General features: G+C 43.6%; 2 protein-coding genes across 2 annotated transcripts in view; both read right to left on the reverse strand.

Annotated features, from left to right (window-relative positions):
• Positions 1-3845: 3845 nt before the first annotated feature.
• Positions 3846-12262, reverse strand: LOC311360786 (tetratricopeptide repeat protein 39C-like). The gene is made up of 14 exons (XM_084480879.1): positions 11868-12262; positions 10772-10820; positions 10342-10470; positions 9906-10020; positions 8880-9282; positions 7439-7607; positions 6762-6855; positions 5818-5925; positions 5618-5727; positions 5367-5490; positions 4898-4995; positions 4676-4780; positions 4528-4566; positions 3846-4385 (listed from the first exon to the last, which is right to left on the reverse strand). Exons 1-14 carry the CDS (start codon positions 12002-12004, stop codon positions 4296-4298), a joined length of 1770 nt encoding a protein of 589 aa, XP_084337005.1. The 5' UTR covers positions 12005-12262; the 3' UTR covers positions 3846-4295.
• A 1347-nt stretch (positions 12263-13609) lies between these two features.
• LOC311361339 (laminin subunit alpha-3-like) overlaps positions 13610-21316 on the reverse strand; it is a gene marked incomplete at its 5' end in the record, with an annotated part of 65654 nt that continues 57947 nt past the window's right edge. The window contains 13 exon segments of the mRNA XM_084481506.1: positions 13610-13770; positions 14479-14598; positions 14744-14837; positions 15049-15203; positions 15281-15446; positions 15851-16006; positions 16118-16298; positions 16678-16814; positions 19843-19960; positions 20258-20392; positions 20528-20658; positions 20753-20893; positions 21016-21130. Coding sequence (XP_084337632.1) covers positions 13622-13770; positions 14479-14598; positions 14744-14837; positions 15049-15203; positions 15281-15446; positions 15851-16006; positions 16118-16298; positions 16678-16814; positions 19843-19960; positions 20258-20392; positions 20528-20658; positions 20753-20893; positions 21016-21130 — 1798 coding nt within the window. The 3' untranslated portion in view covers positions 13610-13621.

A 21316-nucleotide genomic window follows, 5' to 3' on the forward strand; every position in this document is an offset into this window, starting at 1 on the left:
TTGTTACCCCAATGTATTTATTGTGAGATAGTAGGTGGATGTCACACACACACATATTTATATCTGTGTGTGTGTGTGTATACGAGCAAATCTCTACTGGGAAAACCATTATTTGGCTTGTTGGAGGACACATAAATATATACATAGAGGAAACGGTATGAAAATCACGTCATCATCAGGATTACCTTCATCATACATACACTTTAAAATCCGCACAGAGAGTGTGAGTGTGTGTGTGTGAGTGATAATATCTAATTATTAAAAAATGCTACAGTAAAAACACTTAAATACCTAGGAACAAGACAACTAACAACAACTAACAACTAACAACAAGACCTAGGAACAAGAACTCTGTAGACAGAAATGTGCAGTACTGGTAGACCAGGTACCTGAAAGAGTGCATCTCTGTGGAGAGATGGCGTCGGCACTTGGGCTCGCTGCTGTGGCTTCCCTTTCAACTACCATGCTCCCCTCACTACTGGGGACCCGGACTGAATAAACAAGAGAGCGAGATAACTCTCCTGAGCCATGGTTCACCTTGTGTGCATCTGACAGATCTGTGTGTGGGGAGACACTGTCACAGAGAGTCCCAGAGGGGAACCTGCACATAGATGTATCACACAAGGACTGGGATGAGATGAGATGCCGTTGTTGATGCATGGCAGTTTGTCGTGCACACACTCTGTCCTCGTGGATTTGTTTGAAGGACGCCGTGTGGGATACTCCATCTATTATTTGCTCCAAGTTAGTCTTGGAAATAAAGTCACCGGGAGCTCTTTCCATGAATTGGGAAGAGCTGCTGAAAAAGTAACTCTGGGGAAGAGAGGAATTCATGAAAGATTAACTCGTAATTGAATAGCATCCGAGGAGACTTGTCTGCTGCACACTCCCTTCCACCTCCAGTAGGACTGAGGAAAGGCCTTGTATTTCAACCTTGGTTCCCAAGGGATGGCTCTCTGATGTGTTCCGACTAGAGCACTTTGAAGGTATAGGTCCATTCAGGACAGCCAGAGGTAAAAGCCTTTCCACGATGTCCCCTGCATGCCCTACTGAGCTAGATTTTATTTCCATGGAAATCAGAGATACTGCATCCATTTATTTAAAATATATTTTTTAAGAATAATAAATAACATCAATAAATGCAAGAATCAAGGGTAGAAAAGATTGAATGTACATAAAAAAACATTGTCAAACATTTTACCCATTTGCATTCCCAAATAATGACATCATCTTGGAATTTTCTACAGGGAACTACCACTAAAATACATGGTCATTTTTAAATGTAATGATATCATGTCTATTGTACTGTCTGTAACCTCTGATTGTATACATTTCCCAATCTCTGTGGGGAAGCAGAGAGAGCTGTTGACCAATGCTCTAGGGCTCTAGTCCTTAGAGGACTGTTCGAACCAAAAGTGGCCTGAAACGTTTTTTGCACCTTTGTCTCAAAGTTACTTGTCTTTATTTAAGTAATCTCCCCCACACCCCCAATTTTCTATTTGTTTAAATAAAACCCCCAGCTTGCAATGGTAAAACTGGAAAACCAGGGACTCTGGTGATCATAACTGATAGCTCTCTCCTCTCAACCACCAGGTCATCATGAATGGCATGGTTGGAGGATAGATTTGGCATTAAATTCACACATTATGTAAAAAAAACTTTAATACCCATAGTGACAACCGAGAGCTCTCTCCACAGAGTTGGAGATTGGGAAATGATATTACATTATACTCACACATTGACTTTGTTTGAAAAATAACCAACATAAGAAGCACTTTAACTAGCAGGTCTTACCACTGCACCACTAAGACATTTTCTATAAATGGTCTGATTTAATATTTGACATTATATCAATAACATAAGCAGGACTTGAATCTGGGTATCCAGCACTTTAATCTAAAGTTCTTACCACTGCACCACCAATACACTTTCTGTAGATGGTCTGATTTTATATTTGACATTATGTACACACATTTAGTGAGTCTCACACTCAATGTGTGAGAGTTGGCAGCTCTGATAACAGAAACAGCGTGAAAGTAATGTTAACAGATATAGGCCTACCATCGTTAGCCTATAGCTAACAATTTAGCTGCAGACAGCTGGGAAATCTAGGCTTATATTTATGAAATATACTTGCTACTTTCTACCTTAACTGTCACCTTCAGTGACAGTCAAAAATTATTGGGGGAGCTTTGGCCTACAGCTGGACTACTTGATTGGACTTTCTGATTGGAATAAATTTCCCAAATGCCATGGTTTCTAATGGGACCGCCGTCATCTCTGTTCACATCAAAACAAACTCCAGTCCAAGGATTTCAAACACATTGTCAGCAATTAGTCTAATTAGATACCAAGTCACATCACACTCCCACGTTAATTCCTTATTAATTAAGCTTGCAATTAACAGAGACTTTAAGGCGATATCTAATCAAAGACTTAACCTCTAGTGGATAGTGTCTAAGAATAGCCACAATTTTATTTTCCCCTTCATTTGGTTAATCGTTCTAATTAAAGTAGGCCACGTTACATGACTAGGGGATATTCACAAGGAGATATCCCCCAGAACTACACTAAAGTTATTTTCCTCGAGAGGAGGTGCCGCCATTGTGACGATAGCTAAATAAATGCATGGCCTATATTACAAATTGTAAAGCCCAAATCATTGTCATTGAAAAATACTGAAGTAGCCCTTGTGAGTTAATCTACATTTGAGTGAGAACTAAAAGCAAAAGTGTGTATATATACACACACACTACGCCTACAGTCAGCACCAAAATCACTCCTAATCCTCCTCCTAATCACGTGCATTTCGGATCGTCAGCACCATGGACAGAGGCATTACATAATGAGCTCGGTTGCCTAAGTTGCATTCGAGTTTAACCATGTCAAGCCAGCTTCAAAGGTTCGGATCTCTGAGACAAGAGAGCAGGGAACATTGCCGCTTCGCTTTCTGACAGCTCTTTCTAGAAATAGAGACTGGTTCACGGTGACTGGTTCTCATCTGATGCGTTCGTATCTTTGTACGTATCTTCATTGACGGGTCTCAATTGTTCTCCTGTCATCAGCAATCCTTTTCCCTCTGAACAGTGGCTGAGTGGCATGTAATCAGCTGGAGGAGTTGATTTATGCAGAGTTCGTCATCAGCAAGAGATCACGAACACATTAAGTCCTCGTCCGGCATCACACGTTTAATTATTCACACCGCGGGACACCCCAGTGGCTGTTGTGCGTTTATTTTGTGTTTCGATTGGTCATGGCTAGTCTCCTCTTTCCACTCTGTTGTAAGAATATCCTGTTCCTCCTCAGTTCCAGGCTGAATATCACTTCCCCAGCAGGGCTTTAAGAGGAGCCTGAGGATCAGCCACACACACACACACACACACACACCCCTTTTGTCTTCAATGCGCGAGTGTGTGTTCCAGTTAAATTAGTGGATAATCATTTGGCGGGTGTCCGATCTACATTTAAGAACACAACACAAACTGATCAGGGACTTTGTGAAGTCTTTGGAGTCGGTTGATATTACAGCCGAAAATGGATGAGATAAACTACAGGATTCCTCATTCCGAGACATTTATTGGTTTAAAACAAAGTAAAACCACCAAACGGCAAAATGTACAAAATGTGCTAGGGCACTTGTTAGTGCAAGGACATGTTGGCACATATAAACAAATCGCAAATTATTTACAACAATATATTTGACCTATCAAGAGTAAACGAGATGGCTTCGGCTTGCAGTAGGGCTATTGGATTTAGCAGCGCTCTGGTCATTGTAAAAAAGAATTTTCAATTTCTTTCACTGAAGGGGATCAATTGTAAAAGCTCTTATAGATCCAAGTCATTATTGTGTGTGTGTGTGTGTGTGTGTGTGTGTGTGTGTGTGTGTGTGTGTGTGTGTGTGTGTGTGTGTGTGTGTGTGTGTGTGTGTGTGTGTGTGTGTGTGTTTTTATAATACAAATTAATTCAATCAAATCCATCTGGATGTTACAGCTGGCAACAAAGAGTAAGGAATAATTTATGCTAACTAGAGCACATTACAGCTCCGTTCGTGAATTGTTTACAGATAGGGCATGGAGTGGTCGTAAGTGCTGAGTGTAACAGTTCTATAAAATAACTTAAATATTGACCAAGCTTGCGTTTCTTTCCACCAAGTTTTAAAATTGAGTTAATGGCTCATTATGTAAAAAAACATTATTACAAATTGAACTTAAAGAAACCCTATGAGTTGTACCAGAGGATGTTTACTTCCTGTTCTTCGTTTCCAGTGCATCTTTCAAATTAAAAGCTTGCGTTCATCATTGGGGGGCCTCTGCTCTCGTGGAGGCTAGAGCCGAATGGATCCGGACGTGAAGCCTGTTTTCAAAATCATAGCCGGCGTATTCCTCCTGCAGGGTCCAAAAGCACAGCAGACCGCCCCGTCATTAAAACCATTCATTGATCAGGTCTGAGGATGCTTACAGAAACAAAACAACATGGATGTACACGTCGGGATGTGGTTTACGCGAAACAGGTCCCACGGTAAATCACCTTGGCCTGAAGCATGAGTGCCCTCCCTCTCTCCACAGCCTAAACAAAAAGCAAGAAGACACTGTTTTAATTCAATTCCACTTCCTCAGCAATGCCAGAAAGAAGCAACAGCCCTCGGCTGCTCCCAACCCCTGGCTCTGGAACCCACCTCTGGGGAGTCCAGCAGCACGCAGGCCACTTCGTAGCAGGAGTACGGCTGCACGTACGAGTTGCTTAGACACCCGACCTCGTCTCTTTCGGCCAGCTGGAAATGCTGCGAGGATCCACAGGGACACACCGGGCTGAGTCATGAACTGTGAACTACGGTCATGTGTTTCAAGTGGTCCTGGGTCATGTTATTCACATGTTTTTGTTTTGCGTGGGTGCGTACCTGAATGGCGTCCTTAGTGTTGTGCAGAGTTCTGTGTATGGCCCCGAGCAGTAGGTGTTTCAAGCCCGCACACGAAGCGTCGTCGATTCCCTGCAGAACTGACGAACAGAAAGCCATGTCAGATAAGGAAACCCACCCAAAATGATCTTAATGGTCTGCTTGTAAACGGTAAATAGAATGCATTTATAAAGAGATTTTCTAACCAGTGGCCACTCAAAGAGCTGTACAATAATGCCTAACGTTCACCCATTCATCCACGCATTCACACACCGATGGCGGTGCCAGCCACGCAAGGCGACAGCCAACTCGTCGGGGGCAGTTAGGGTGAGGCGTCTTGCTCAGGGACCCCTCGACACTCTAGCTAGGAGGAGCCGGGGATCGAACTAGCAACTTCACGGTTACCAGCCAACCCGCTCCACCTCCTGAGCTACATGCCACTTGTGATGCAGAGAGTGGGGTGGTGTCATACTTTGGATCATGGTCTGGAGCTTGGGGACGGAGCAGTTGGCCAGGGCCTTCCACAGGTACAGCACTTCGATCACAGCCAGGCTGCACAGCTCCTTAGACGGTCGGGGCTTCCTCAGCTTCTCGGCCTGTCGAAGGGTTCCCCAAAACAGCCCATGTAATCAGTAAAGTAAAATAAGTACATAAGTACAGTAAAATAAAGTGCCAGGACTACGTGTATCCTGACTGGAAGGATCGGCGTATGCGTGTACGTACTCTTTTGAGGGAAAACAGCTCTATTTGATTGTTCTTGCGTTTGAAAAGCCTCTGGACGTCCTTCAGGACCGCTGCCGCCCCTTCCAGCTCCCCGCTGGCTCCTTGGCACACTGCAGCGGACCGGTGGATACAGGTATTAGCTCGGGAGCTAGCTCAAACGCCACAAGCTACGACCACAATGTGTATGCTGGCATACACACCTCCAGTCAGGTAGGCGTAGTAGCACTGGGACCAGCGGGACTCGCTCTTCAGGCGCTCGAAAGCCCGGTAGGCGTCGGTGAAGCTCAGCTCAATCATGCTGCACCAACCTAAAATTAAAATCAATGTGATCGGATCAGTCATTGTGGCGAGCGACGGGAGCAACTGGTATGAGCCACTAGCCCGCTACTTGGGCAACTAACATGGGCTACAAGCATGGGCTATTTGGGCAACTGTTTGGCTTGGGACTATGCGTTGTGTGGGCCTGTTTGACTTTCTCTCCCTTTACATATATTTCTTTGAATGGCATTGAATTGTATTTGAGTATGTATATGTATTTGCATATGATTATGTCTCAATCTCACTCAAGAAATTTTCCGTTGACGCAAGAAATTTTCCGTTGATGACTTAACTAGACTAGACCAGACCACAGCGTATTGTTTTTTAATGAAATGGGAGGAGTTTAGTTTGAGACATCTCCCTACAACGTTCTCACTGCAGTATTCTCTGATCGTTGATTCCAGTTGATTCGCTGAAAACTTTGCTTCTGACGTGCACTATATTGCAGCAGCGTTACAGCTCCCCCCCCCACCCCCGGACGAAAACAACTCCCTGTGCGCCTGCTATAATGTAAGCATTATAAGATTTTACAGAGTCTCACTCCAGCCACAAACCCAAAGTTGGCAACCCTGTATTAGAGTTTTTCTTTTCTTTCTTCATTCCTGCAATGAAGTGAAGAAAACATGAAGCACCTCTAGCCAAACAACCCCCAACACTAGTTAGAATGGTCTAGAACTGCCACTGGCTACTTGAACAATTAGCATGGGCTACTTGAACAATTAGCATGGGCTACTTGAACAACTATGATGGGCTACTTGAACAATTAGCATGAGCTACTTGAGCAACTAGCATGGGCTCTTTTAGTAATGTGACAGAGCAGCGGTACCTATTTCATATAAGCACACGTGTTGGATCTCCCTCTGGTCGGTGGCCAGCTCCAGGGCATTGCTGAAAGAGATCAGGGCATCGCTGATCAGGCCCTGGGGAGGAGAGAGGGCGGTTAGGAGGTTGCTGCTCAGAGCAAGGGGACCAGACTAGTCAGGCCAGTTTCAGCCCAGGCACCGTTGAAGAATGTCGTTTGGCTGGAGGTTGAGCTGTACCAGTCTATTGTTTGATCCATTTGTGTGATGTTGCACAGATTAGCGTGATGCTTTAGCCCTCGAGCTAACTGGAGTGAAGTTTGCTCGAAAGGCTAAAGCATGATGCTCAAGTCAACGAGCCAGAAATAGAATCTAATATATTCCTAACACTATATCTAAAAAGGTATCCTTACAAGTTATTTGCTAAATAATAATAAGCAATAACCAATTATAAATACTGTTGGTAGTTAAATTTATAATTTGCAACTGGATATGAATAGATAGATATTGATTTGTTTTTGACAATTATTTTGAAAAGTAATACAAAATGGTTTGTTTTTACACGCCAATGCTATATCCACATTTATCTGAATTGTGCTGGAAACATGTGATAAAGAACACAATGATATATTTACTTAATGTTTGGGTGTACAATTATGGTTCATAAACTTTCAAATGGATGTATTTCTGAATTTCTATCTACCTCGAGGCGTTGTACTCGCCCTTTAAAAAACATGAAGAGGGAGGAGTTTGGGTAGACGGGCTCCCTTCGTTGAAGAATATCTTTGGCCTCCAATAGCCCTGCCTGTGTGTCAGCACCATCTAGTGCAAAGAAGGGTTGCACTACCGTGTGATACCACAAGAGGGCCAACCTGCATGAAACGCAGAAAACAGTGGTGGTTCAAGAAAATGAAATCGTACAGCTGTTGGGGTCAGACAGTCCAATCCTTGAATCACAGTTCATGTCTCCATTTGTACTGCACAAATTAAAAAAACACCAATAAAATACAGGATACAAAGTCAATATAGTATTTACATATCTCTCCATGCAAATCTTCCGTACACAAGTAAAAAGTTCTCCCGTTCTCCTCTAATAAGATATGTAAGCACAATGCGTGGGCCATTCTGAATAACTTTACAAGTTATATTTATAGTTACAATGTAATCTTTATACATAATTATTCAAACTCAAATCCCCCTGAAATTTATCCGAGCCATCCTAAACAGAATAGTGAGCTCTGAGACATGTCCACACTTGCTCTGCGCACACACACACACACACACACACACACACACACACACACACACACACACACACACACACACACACACACACACACACACACACACACACACACACACACACACACACACACACACACACACACACACACACGGAGGGGGACGTGCATAGGGCTGGCATACCTGCTGCCCAGTTACAGTATATTACTAGAGCGGTTAAGGTGGCCACATAGGCCACCTTAACGTAATATACTGAGGAATGCGGTGCAATGTCTTGGGCACGTGCGTGTACAGTACGTGTGGGTGGGTGTGCTGTGTCGAGATGTTTACTCAATATCAGACATGACTCAACGCTAAAAGTAGGACCGCTGATCCTCATTCCTCAGACGTTGTTTTACACTCTACACGATAGCAGATAGCCTCCAAATCCAAGCAAAGTTGCCGCTGCCCTCGTCCTATTCTGTAATGATCTCGTCTACTGCTCTGTCGTGTCCTTTGTGAATACAACATATTGTTTGCCTCATGGCATAATTGCAAAAAGTAATATTTTGGCCAAATTGTGATATCTAACCTAACTCTACTCTCCACACTGCTGATTCACTGTGCCTCATTGGGTATATCCTAAGCCAATCACAGTGCTTTTTACATTCCATAATCACTATCTGCCTAAGTCATCAATTTGATCTATTACTTATTTTTTGACGTTAATACAAGATGAGCTTTAAAACATGACTTTGGCAATTATGTTATGAGGCTAACGACATGCAAACACGATGATTAGACCCCAAGCCAAACAGGATTCAACCCTGGAACCACGACACAAGTTCACACATGGCCGAGGCGGTGGCGGCCCTGAGCGAGAGCTCTTGGGTCACGGTGGGATGTGTGGCACGCCTACTCACGTAGCTAGCGGGGCCTTCATGTCCTTACTTTCACTGGCATACGCGAGGGCTGAAAGACCCTGGAGACGGTCGCCGGGGAAACCGAGCAGGTTGACGATCTTCAGCAGGTGCGGCGGCACCATGGAGATGCAGAGGTGGAAGAGGCCGTAGCCGAAGCTGACCGAGCCCTTGAGCCTGTCCAGGGCCTCCGAGTGCCCCCCGGCCAGGACCCGGCTGGGGGTGGAGGTGTCGGTGGGGGGGTCACCGAGGGACTGCCGGGACCTGGAGGAGGGCGTGGGCGACGCGGAGCCCTGCGTGTCCGAGGGCCGCCGCTGGCCGCCCTCCTGCAGGTGGGTGATGTCGCTGTAACACTTGTTGTACATCTTCCAGGCTTTACGCAGGAGCCAGCCCCCCTTGATGTACGCTGTGTCAAAGGGGGGAGGGGGGGGGGGTCAGAGGTTAAAAGGTAGTTTGAATCAGAAAAAACAAGCTCAGACCGTTCAATTAAAAAGGTGACATATTATACCACCAGGTGTGAGTGCGATTAGCGTTACAAGCCGTTTTGAAAATCTGTCTCTTCTGACATCACAAGTGTGTGTGTCCACCTAGATGTGTGCTGGATGGATCAGTCTACCAGCCTACCCAGTGGACTGTAGCAAACGTTGCTCATCTATCCGTCATACATCTAGTTGGACCCACCCACTTGTGATGTCAAAAGAGGCAGCTTTTTAAAACTTCACAGCAGATTTTTAAAACTTCACCTTTTGCCAAAAGGTGACTAGTTTGCATGCCTGCAAAGGGCTTAATGGGCCATATATTACGACAAGGACAAGAAAAACTCCCATAATTAGCAAGGAAGAAATCTAGAGAAGGAACGCAACAAGTGTGGGATCCCTCCTTCCAGGGATGGTCAGGGGTGCAATGGGTACGTGATCATATCCGTGTACAACATGAGAAGCGACATGAACCACTCGCCCTCCTCTCAGGAAACTGTACACACGACCCCACCGCAGGGGGCACGGCGGGGTCAGGATGGAGGCCTCTTACCCGACAGCTCCTGTTTGATGAAGGACAGCACGGCCAGGTACACCTGGCAGTCCGCGATGATGATCTGCCTTTGGAGGCGATTCAGCATGGCCAGCCATGACCTCTGGGAGTCCATCTGCACAACACAGGGTCACGTTACTCAAACCACTTAGTGTTGAAGGTTGTGCAGGGCATGCAAGCCACCAGGCGACCGGAAAACCTTGGTGTGTGCGTGTGCGTGTGCGTGTGTGTGTGTGTGCGTGCGTGCTAGTACTTTGAATAACCTCCATCCTACCCGTCATCCGATTTCGGTATTATTTGAATAAGCACACAGAAGGGTTCTGTCAGCAGCTGTGTGTGAGTGCATTCTGTTTGTGAGTGCATTCCCCCCCCCCCCCCCCCCGTATGTGTGTGTGTGACGTACACGCATATACATCCGTGACTCACGGCGACTCACGTTTCTCTTTAGCTTGTTCTTGATGGTTTCGATGACGCCGGCGTTCTCGCTCTCGCACAGCCTCTCCGTCGCTTTGAGGTCTTCGAAGGCCGTCTGCATCTTCTCCTCCTCGAACGTCATCATGGCGTTCTGTGGCACGGAGAACACAACGTCTCACCACTGCACAGGCACCACTGAATCAAACACTGGGTTCTTGCAATAAACCAGTGATAAACTGATAAAGTGTGTTTGAATTGCAAACCATCCCTCACACCCAGTACAGTAATAGATGACAATTAGGCTAAATACAATACGTTGCATTTGTTGAATAGTACAGTAGGCTATAGTAGGTCGATAGTATTTCTATAGTAATGAAACTCAAGTCCTGGCATTGATAGCCAGGACAATCAGTGCACAGTGGTTACATGGAGAATGTTGCACATCTACTTACCAAGAAACTGACAAAACTGGCTCCGAAACTCATTAAAGGGCTGTGGTTCCTTGAAAAGACAATAGACAAACTATCAGACTGAAGGCTAAACATAGCAACAGGGGAGTCTTTTTGCAGAAAGAGCCAGCAGGGTGTATGTATAAGAGATATGTGTAAACTTTAATGATGCCTCTAGCAATAGGGCCTGAATGACTGGCTGACTGTGGCCTACAGTAGTCACAAGTTTCGTTCTGAGTTGATTTGTGCTTCGTCAGGAATTTGCCTCGATCTCTGTTCCTGTTTTCACAGCCACAGTGTGAGGTCCTTCTAACACGGAGAGCAATTAGAAGTAAAGGGCGACATTTAAGCCTTCACCAGGAGCCAGGATCTCCCACTGCTTGCCCTTCTGTGCCATTGATTAAGTCATGGTTTTCATTCAACCTAGACAGCAATCATAGCCAATAGTAAGGCTAGAATCCACAGACTGATTTTAAGGTTTTGTGTTTAAGTTGTGTTATAAAACGATGCAGTCAACCTGTAGGAGTATGCTTTCTAAATGAGCATTGTTTTCAAACCTAGACTGGCCACATTGAGTGGAGTGTTAAGAACAGACAAACCTGCTTGGAAACGAGTCTGAGTTTCCAAATCAATAAACCAGTTGTATGACCTAGTAATAGCATGACGTAACGTTATGCCCATACATTGTGTTAGGCTAAACAGAAGAGAAAACAGAAGTGATTCAAGTTCAAGTGTAACCATCAGAATGCCTGTCTAGATACACTAGACATAACGCCTTCTCTCTATATACACACAACATGCCTATAATGGGACGCAGTTGAGACAGCGATGTCTGGATAATTGATATTCCATGCATTTCACCTCCCTGTGATGGCACACCTAGATACACAGCTACAGCCTGAATGTGATCAAGACATGACATGTCCCTTTGCTTATTCGGTCCTATGCAAATTGCAAGTGAACACAAAAGCAACCCAAATAACTCGCTGCAGACCACAATTCATTGAGATCCACCGGTCAACGAGAGGGCTCGTCCGATAGAGGGTAACACGTGTTCCCCCGGAGGCGCTGCAGAAGCGGACCGCAGTCGTCCACTGACCTGTGTGCTTTGAACAGATCGTCACTTTCTTTGAAGCCATTGTTGAGCAGCATGTTGATGCCTTCCAGTGCCAGTTCAGCGTCATCGATAGTGTCCGGTTTATCCCCAGCGCTCACTGGTTTTGTTGTGCCCGCCATCGGTATATAAATAAAAATTATCTCCTAAAAAAGAAAATAGTTAGAGCGGAGAAAATGCTCTGCGCCAAGGGGGGGAGGAAGTCTGCGTGCTGGTGGTCGGCTTTGACAGGGCAGTCAAAGCGTGGAATATAAACTAGATCGTATCGTATCCATCCTCGGTTTTATTGCCATAGCATTACCCGGATAATTCAGAAATAATATCCGCAGCTCTGGGTTGCTTGTTTGTTTGTTTGTTTGCCCGTCCACTCGTCTTCCGTATTCCGCGGCGCTGATGTGCCTTTGATTGGTGTAGCGAGAGAGAAGAGAATGGGGGGGGGGGGGGTGCATTTGTTGGATCTTAGCAGCCAGCCAATCAGCGTCCGAGGATCCTTCTTCAGTCGCTTGGGAACCAAAAAGTTGAATCAGAATGTGATAGTATAAATATTTAATGTTTTTGCTTGAATGTGTTATTTGGAATATAATAAAAAACGAAACAGGCTGCCAGTTTCACACGCTTAGTTTATTTGCTTTCACTCAGAATAGCAGGCCTACAGTGGAACATAAATAAATGCCAATTAACCTCTTCCATCCTTTCATGTAATTGATTTACTTTGACAAATTCAGACAGTTAATACATTTTGAAATGAAATACATGAAATATCAATCAAACACTATTTCTGAACTCAACCATGTTGTTGTATTGCTAATGAAAGCATAAAATACCCCTGACAAATGTGGGTAAACAATCTGATTAAAATTATAAAAAAAAACATGAATATTTGTGAAACAATATTTCAATAACACAATCAATAACACAAATTCTAAATTTTACAAATCAAGGCATTTTATGTAAATATTTGTAATAATAAAGGCTAAATAATCCAAGCTTTGAAACAAAATTTACATTCAAACACGTTCTGAAAAAAGGTTTCATCTTGTACGGCCACAAAACAACAGCTTCTACTTTCACTTCGGAATGCACAACAACAAATGGAATATTAATTCAGGAAAATCTGGTTTGATTTCAAGGATGATCAGTTAGGTCTAGATCTTATCAAAAAGTAAACATATAATCCGACCAGTGGTCATTTAGTGTGAGAGACAAAACTTTGTCATTATCTGACAATGGCATCATTTACAAGACCACCTATTGGCTGTACAACTTGAGTTGAACAAAGACATTAACCAATGAGAACGATCCTCTGGTCATTTGAATACTTAAAGTGCTTGGTCGCTTATGCTTGGAAGTCAAACAGCAATGCAGCTATTTCCAATCAAAGCATTATACAGTAACGTGTATAGTCAAAGAAAGGCAAACAGATTTCTTAATTTGATGTGAAACATCATTGGTATAAATGCATCAATACAGTGATACTGTAATGTAGGATTTAACAAAAAAAGAATAAATACAGAAACATTGAACGGAAAAGCTTAGCAGTTGTATTTCCTGATACAGATCAATGAAGACATGTACTCGTTTGCACACGCACATGCACACACACACACACGCACATACACTAACACACACACACACACACACACACTGAATATACTGTACACAATTTACACATTGAGATTGCACATGGTCGTAGCATATGGACATGGGCGTGGTCACAGCAGCGCAGCAGCCGGCCTGCGTCAGCCCGCCGGACATTCTCGGAGGTTGACCGGCCCGGAGGCCTTGGACAGCCTCTCGAAGTAGACGGGGTCGCCGTTGATCCTCATGTCCTGGATGCAGCCCACGAAGGAGGAGGAGACGGGGAGCGAGGGCTGCTGCAGGGGCGTCTCTGCAGCACACAACATGCAGTGGGTGGGTTAGACCGGCCGTCCTCATCCTGAGTCTGTGTCTACTGTTTTGTTTTCACAATGTTCAGCACTTTTTATTGGTATTCCCTTTCTTCTTCTTATCATTATCATCACTAGAATTTTAAACATGATTGCTTTTAATTGTATGTATATATGCATGTATTTATATATAAATAAATACATATAATTCAAATATATTGATGTATTTTTGAATCTTGAGCTCTATTGGGAACACCTCACCAACTGACTCATCTTTCTGTTCCATGCTTGTAGCCTCACTGCTCTATGCATCAGAGCTTTGCTGCAACGTTTAAATAGCTCTGCATCGTGAGCACTTGGTCATGCAGCCCTTCAATTTGTAGTTACTGTAATATTGATTGTATACTTGGAAGTCACTTTGGGTAAAAGCGTCTGCTAAATCCCTGATCTGCCGTTCAGTCTGTCTGGTCTTGACGTGTCTACCGTGGCCCTGTGTAAGAGCCAGGGTTGGAGGTTTGATTCCCACCATAATATTAGCCCTTTCACACATGCACTGTAAGCATGTGTAAGCTGTAAGCACATTCTCTGGATTATACCCGGAGGGACTTTGTGTGTGAACTGAACACAAATCATTGAGGGAAAGGCATCATGTTTCTGCTCAATGCCATTTCTGTTTCTTGTCTGTGGAGCGTCTGTCAGTTCCAACCCACCTGGGATGCCTCCCACATACAGGGGGTCTCTAGTGAGAGTCGCCAACGAGGAGGGAGGCCCGATCTTGTGGTTGTCCGCAGTGTCAACATGCAGTTGCACCACATTATTCCTTTTGATCACTAGGAGACATACACACAAACAGCCGCTGAGTGCAAATCACTTTGTACTGTTTAATTGTTCATAGTCCATTTTGTTGCAACACATCAATCCTGTGACCTTTGTGGTGACCATGGGTTGTAATGAAACCCTTGACCTGGGGTCTACCTGATATTTTATGGAATGTCCCGTCGCACAATGCAGTCTTGGGCATGACTGACACCAAGAATTCACCTGCTCCGTTGTTCACCTGTGCTATTACCTGTAGGTCAGAGCATGATAAAAACAGAGACATTCATGAAGAAGCCGAGGCCTAACTAGGCGAGACAATCGGTTCCAACTGTACTACATGGTGGTTCATGAAGAATTGAAGATCAAAATCAAATCTGGACCATCAAACATCAAAATGGATAATTTGTGTTGATATTGGAGATTGCCAATGCAACCCATTGCTATACTAAGCAACAGCTCACCTCTCCTTTGAGCATGTAGAGACTGAGGTGGTGTCCCGCCTTGGCTCCATGATTGGCCCGGCTGAAATTCCCCACATGAAGCAGGACCCCGGTTAGACTCCTCGGTCGGATGTCAAACAGCAGCTCAAAGTTGTCGCCCACCACAAAGTCGTCCTCTGAGGGGTATAGAAAATTTAGGTATCAACGACTATCGGACAAATGTTGAAAAATGCAATTACTTCAGTGGACTCACCGATAACGACGTGAGCATTGCTCCCCGGGAAATAGGCACCACTCTGCAACGGCCCGTCAAAGCACGGGCCAGCTCCGTGATTGGTGGTGGGTTTCAGCATGGCATGGCCGTTCATTTGGAAGTTGCGGAGGCAGCCCAACACACTGTGCTTGCGTAGGCTTTTCCGCTAAAGGTGGAAAAATACATAAAATCATATAAAGTTCATATAAAGTTCAAAGTCTGATTAAAACCCCTGAGAGTGAGTTCTTCTGGTTTAGACAACACTGCTCTTGGCAGTGTTTAAGTGTTTGCTAGAGAAAACATCTTTAAAAAATCAATTATGCCTGTTCAACATGATGGCCTTTCAAGGCAGTACATGAATTTTACAGTATTTAAGTCCCTTTCACCCATGAATCTTGATAGCCACACATCAATAAGTATCTGTCTGCAAGCTGTATAACACTGATCAATGATCAATCAAAGGTCTGGTTCTTAAATCTGTCAAATAAAATTATATAATTGTATAATTGGAAAGTAATGTTATAGAATGATCACTGTAATACGACACAGCAACACAGTGGGCTAGTTTACCTTTAAATACTGATGAAGGGATTCAGGGGCACTTCCTAGGTAGAGAGGGGACAGCAGCTCCAGCGAAGCCACCTCATCATTAGTCAGCTGGCCATCCTGAGCCCTGATTCCATCCACAATCAACCGGAATTTCTTCTTATCCAAGCTGAACATGACCTGCACATGAGAACCAAGAGTGAACAGGATGGCAGACTAATTCAACAACAGGATCAATACCCTCAGAATACCCTACTGAAACAGTTTTGTGACGACGTGACGTTCACTGACCGTGTGCCACTTCCCGTCGTTGTATTTCTCCCGGTTGAAGATCTCTTTCTGTTTGCCCACAGAGAATCGGATTCTGCCCTTGGACATGTAGACAGCTAGGTGAGAGTTCCCCCTTCTGGTCGCAGCGAAGAACAACAAGCCTTCTGGAGACCTCGTCCGGACTTCTAGAGAGAAGTGGGGCCTATGGGCGCGAAATAAAGTGTCCCAACCGATTAGTTCTGTGTGTGTGTGCGAGTGTGCTTGTGTCTGTTTGTGTGTTTGTGTGTGTGTGTGTGTGTGTGTGTGTGTGTGTGTGTGTGTGTGTGTGTGTGTGTGTGTGTGCATGCATGTGTGCTTGTGTCTGTTTGTGTGTGTGTGTGTGTGTGTGCATGCGTGTATGCCTGTGTATGTGTGTGTGTGTGTGTGTGTTTGTGTGTGCATGTGTATGACTACATATGTGCAGGTATCTTATCATACTAGATAGGAACGAGTATTGAACTGAGTTTGTGCAGTAGTTCATGTAGTAGATAATGGACTAGTTGGGTAGTCAAGGGAGGGGTGGGTAGGGTAGTTGTGCGTACTTTGGCAGCAGGGCCTGTGGGGGCAGACTGTAGCTGAGGCTGCTGACCGCGGCCCCCATGCGGTAGGCATGCTGGAGCGAGGCAGGCTCGGTACACTCCGACACCAGCGACATGTTCACCGACGGCTGCACGGCGTCCTGACACCGCAGACGGGGAGCAGACAAAGAAACAAAGACAGGCCGAGTGTTACAGAGGGCCAGTGGCAGGGTTGCAAGGCCACGGTGGGCAGCTCGCACCGTCCAGCTCTGCGAATGATGTGAAGGACGTGACAATGTGTTTGAAGGACATTTAGAGAAGAGAGGAAAGAAAGTATTCTCTGCAGAAAGGGGGCTAATACACATTGAGACGATCCCTGAACAGCAATGTGTACATTCTGAACATGCACCCTGGTGTTTAATGTAACACCAGGGTCTTGACGCCAACATTGTATGAGGTGTCACTTCGAAAGGATTCATTCAAATCTTTTTGATATTAGGTTTCATTTGTTCAAATAATTTGAGCCGTTCTGATTGGCAGCAAATGCGCATTGGCGTACCATCGCTGAGATGTCTGTAAAGCTCTAGATAATATCTATGAAGAAAATGATTGGTAACATTTAACAATAATTAACATTAGTAAAAGCAGTTATAAGCATTATAACATAAAATATAATTAGTTTAGGGGTTATGGTAGGGATTAGAGGGTTTAGGTCTAACTCTAACCCTATTAAATAATGATTACATGTATACCTGAACACCATAATAAATAAATAACACTATTAGTCAATTATTACTAGACCATTAGTTAACGTCTAAGTAACTGTTAGTTAATTCTTATTACTGCATTAACTAATTCATGGTAAATTAATATACTATTATTGTTAAGTTTAAACAATTTACTTCTGCATCGGCATGTTACCCTGCCCATGTGTTTCTAATACTCAGAGCTTGAGAATGTGTAGAAACCATCACTATAGCAACACCTGAGTCATCTATTTATGAGGAATTTATTTTTACATCGGATTTTAAGCCGGTAAGAAGTGTTATTTAGGTCAACCATTTGCTATTGACATTGTGAAGAAATGTATGAATGGATATAAAAGGTAATATATGATAGGAAGTAAAATCATTTAAAAATGTAGTTCATTTTCAAGGACAATTTTTCTCTACGATATTGTGTATGCTATTTAAAAAAAAAAATCCCTTTGTTTTGGATTAAAACATTGTTGGTCATTTATACTGCTGCCATATTCGTGGCACATTTCAAAAGTCAACAGTTAACTGTTGAAATGTGTGTGTTCCTCAGATGAACTGTGCGTTCATCTGTTTTTGCACATTAACTCTGTATAAAGTTATGGAATACATTGATTTGTTAATATTTGTTAATATTTGTTAAATTTGTGGAACTGTGGGTTTGATTTGATGGAGCTGTTAATGCTTGTGAACTCAGGATATAAATAACAGTACAGATGACAGTGACTTCATCTTGAGGTGAAATACTGCTCTGTCTCCCATCTCAATATATATTTATATATTTATTCATATATAAATATATAAACTCAACAATGGACTGGATACCTCAGAGTTCACTGAAGACCATAATGAAGAACAATCATTATAATTACGATTAGAATTAGTATTGTTATTAGTGGAAGTGAATGAGACAAAACATAATTTGTTACTTGATCAAGCACAGGATTTAATACTTCTGCTTCTTAGACACACACACAAACACACCATCCACCCCACCTCCACCTACAATTAAGGCTGTGTGTGATTTATTATTGAATAGTTACTGGAGAATACTGGTTTATATTTTAAGATGAGGATGATTGGTTGTCTTTGATTCAGTCCGATGTTAGCATCTCAAAGTTTATATCAAAAAGAATATGACCGTTTTAGATGAAATTCATACAGAATTATCCAGCAAACAGTATGAATGGTTAGTGAGAAATAATTTTTAGATTATTACTATATTATTGTGTGAGATGAAGAAAGACATGACAGACATGAATAGATTCTTGTTTCTACTTATTTTCATTATAATAATAAAAAAGACAGACATACATAAAATAAACTGGTTTCGGTAACATAACTGTTGATCTTGTTCAAATCAAATACATGGGAAATGTTTAGTAACAGTTTTCAGTTCATATATTCTCTCTCAATGTCAGCAGGTTTTAGGACATCCTTCTGCTTCTTCAATTCTGGAAACAAAGCAGCAAAGCAGGTTTTAAACAAAATACACAGATTTATATCAGGCTTAATAACAAGTGAACCTTGTTGCACAACACTAGGTCCAGGTTAGGGTTAGGGTTGAGGTAACTGGTATATATGTGGTTAGGGTTAGGGTTAGGATGAGGTAACTGGTATATATGTGGTTAGGGTTAGGATGAGGTAACTGGTATGTATGTGGTTAGGGTTAGGATGAGGTATCTGGTATATATGTGGTTAGGGTTAGGATGAGGTATCTGGTATATATGTGGTTAGGGTTAGGGTTAGGATGAGGTAACTGGTATATATGTGGTTAGGGTTAGGATGAGGTAACTGGTATATATGTGGTTAGGGTTAGGGTTAGGATGAGGTAACTGGTATATATGTGGTTAGGGTTAGGGTTAGGATGAGGTATCTGGTATATATGTGGTTAGGGTTAGGGTTAGGATGAGGTATCTGGTATATATGTGGTTAGGGTTAGGGTTAGGATGAGGTATCTGGTATATATGTGGTTAGGGTTAGGGTTAGGATGAGGTAACTGGTATATATGTGGTTTTGGTCCCGGTTAGGGTTAGGATGAGGTAACTGGTATATGTGTGGTTTGGGTCCTGGTTAAGATTTGGATAAGAGAACTGGTATATGTGTGGTGTAGACAAAATGTGTTTGAAGGGGCAAATAGAAACAATTGCAATAATATCATACTGCTGTGTGGTATACAAATCGCCTAACCTTAATTCCATTGATCTGCTTTTCCTTAAAAACAAAACCTTAGAAGTCGGCACTTTGACTTACTCCCTGCTCCCGAATCAACAATGATGTGGTGTAAGCCATTCATGTTGGTCAATACTTGATTCCCCTCAGATTAATTTATATGTGAGGCTTCATGACTTCCTGGGAGGGAATTCCCTTCCTTAATCTGACTTAACAGATCAATCCATAAAAATCCATCGTCTCAATCAACTGCTATCCTGACCTGGCGGGATGTGTCCACGATCATCATTGGCGGTCTTTCAGACGTACACACGTCCATCAGCACACTCCCAGAGGGCTGGAAGGTGCTCAGGTCCACCGGTCGATACAGATGGCTGGGCCTGTAACAACGGGGAAAGGGTGCAAAGTCAGCTTTATTGTAAATTCCCAAATATGTGCAAGACAAATAGAGAAATCGAAATTGAGTTTGTCTCTGACCCACGGTGCAATAAGTACAAAAGGATAAAATTTGGTAAAATTTATAAAATAAGTAATATTTACAATAAATAAACTCTAAATAGTGCAAAAATAATTCTGAACAGTGCAAAGGTAGAAAAAACAAAACATGTCTCAGTGGATATGCCAGAGTACCAACGCTATGACTGTACTGCGATGGAACAGCGGGCATGTGCGCTTACCGTCTCAGGTAGACGTTTGAGATGCATCCCTTGAAGGTGTCCTTCCCCAGGGAGACCTGACTGCTGGGGTCCGGTTGGAACGGCTCGGAGGACTGCGGCAGGGCTCCTCTCACATCGTCGATGAGTAGATCAATACTAGGGAGAAACAGGATGGTCGTGTTTGATGTAGCGCACATGCTTATTTTCATATATTCATAAGCTTTCAAAAACAGATTGTCTGGCAATCCATCCATCCATCCATCCATCCATCCATCCACCAGGTATATTTACCTCGATCCAGATTTGGTTACAGTCAAGTAATGCCACTGGCCATCCTTGTACTGTTTGTTCGATTTAAACACCTTGTCTCCAAATCTCAGTTTGACGTAGCCGTCCACCAGCTCCAGCTTGAGCCCAGTGATCTGAAAGGTGGACAACATCAGAGGATCGGGATAAGCCACCTGAGGAAACATCTAGTACAGCGAAAGGCCAGGGGGGGAGAGCATGAGGACTCACCACTTGGCTCTGCTCCAGCAGGAGACCATGGTCCTCGGTGGACCTGAAGCCAAGTGACACGCTGACGTCCCCGTCTAGACTAATGGGAGCCGGCTTGACTGTCAGCGAGCTCGCCAGCTTGAACTCTGCTTTACGAATAGCCTACGAGAAGGAGACAGGGCGACACAAAAACGGTTCAAATAAACGGGTACAGCACGGCACCATGTTAGGTAGAAGGGTGGTTACACTGGGAATAGCAATGACTGCAAGACCAAATTGCTCACCAATAAGTCTGTGGGACAACCTTTGCTGACACCGACCACCTCCAGGTAATCGGGGAAGCCGTTGTTCTTCACGTTTCTGTAGCACCCTTTGATAGCCGGTATGGTGATGTTATACCTGTGAACCGATAAACAAATGATTGCATTTGAGAAGGTTTGCTAGCAAAATATAAATCCCTTTAGGGTGCCCCCCCAAGGTCTTTCCTGTTGTAGACAGTGGGAGGTGGGGGGGGGGTGGTGGTGCGAAACATTGAATAATCATTTGATTGGATCAAATAAACAAGTTAGAGGAGGTGTAGGAAGC

The sequence above is a fragment of the Micromesistius poutassou genome (assembly GCF_964030765.1).
Source record: "Micromesistius poutassou genome assembly, chromosome: 16".
Classification (NCBI taxonomy): Eukaryota; Metazoa; Chordata; class Actinopteri; order Gadiformes; family Gadidae; genus Micromesistius; species Micromesistius poutassou.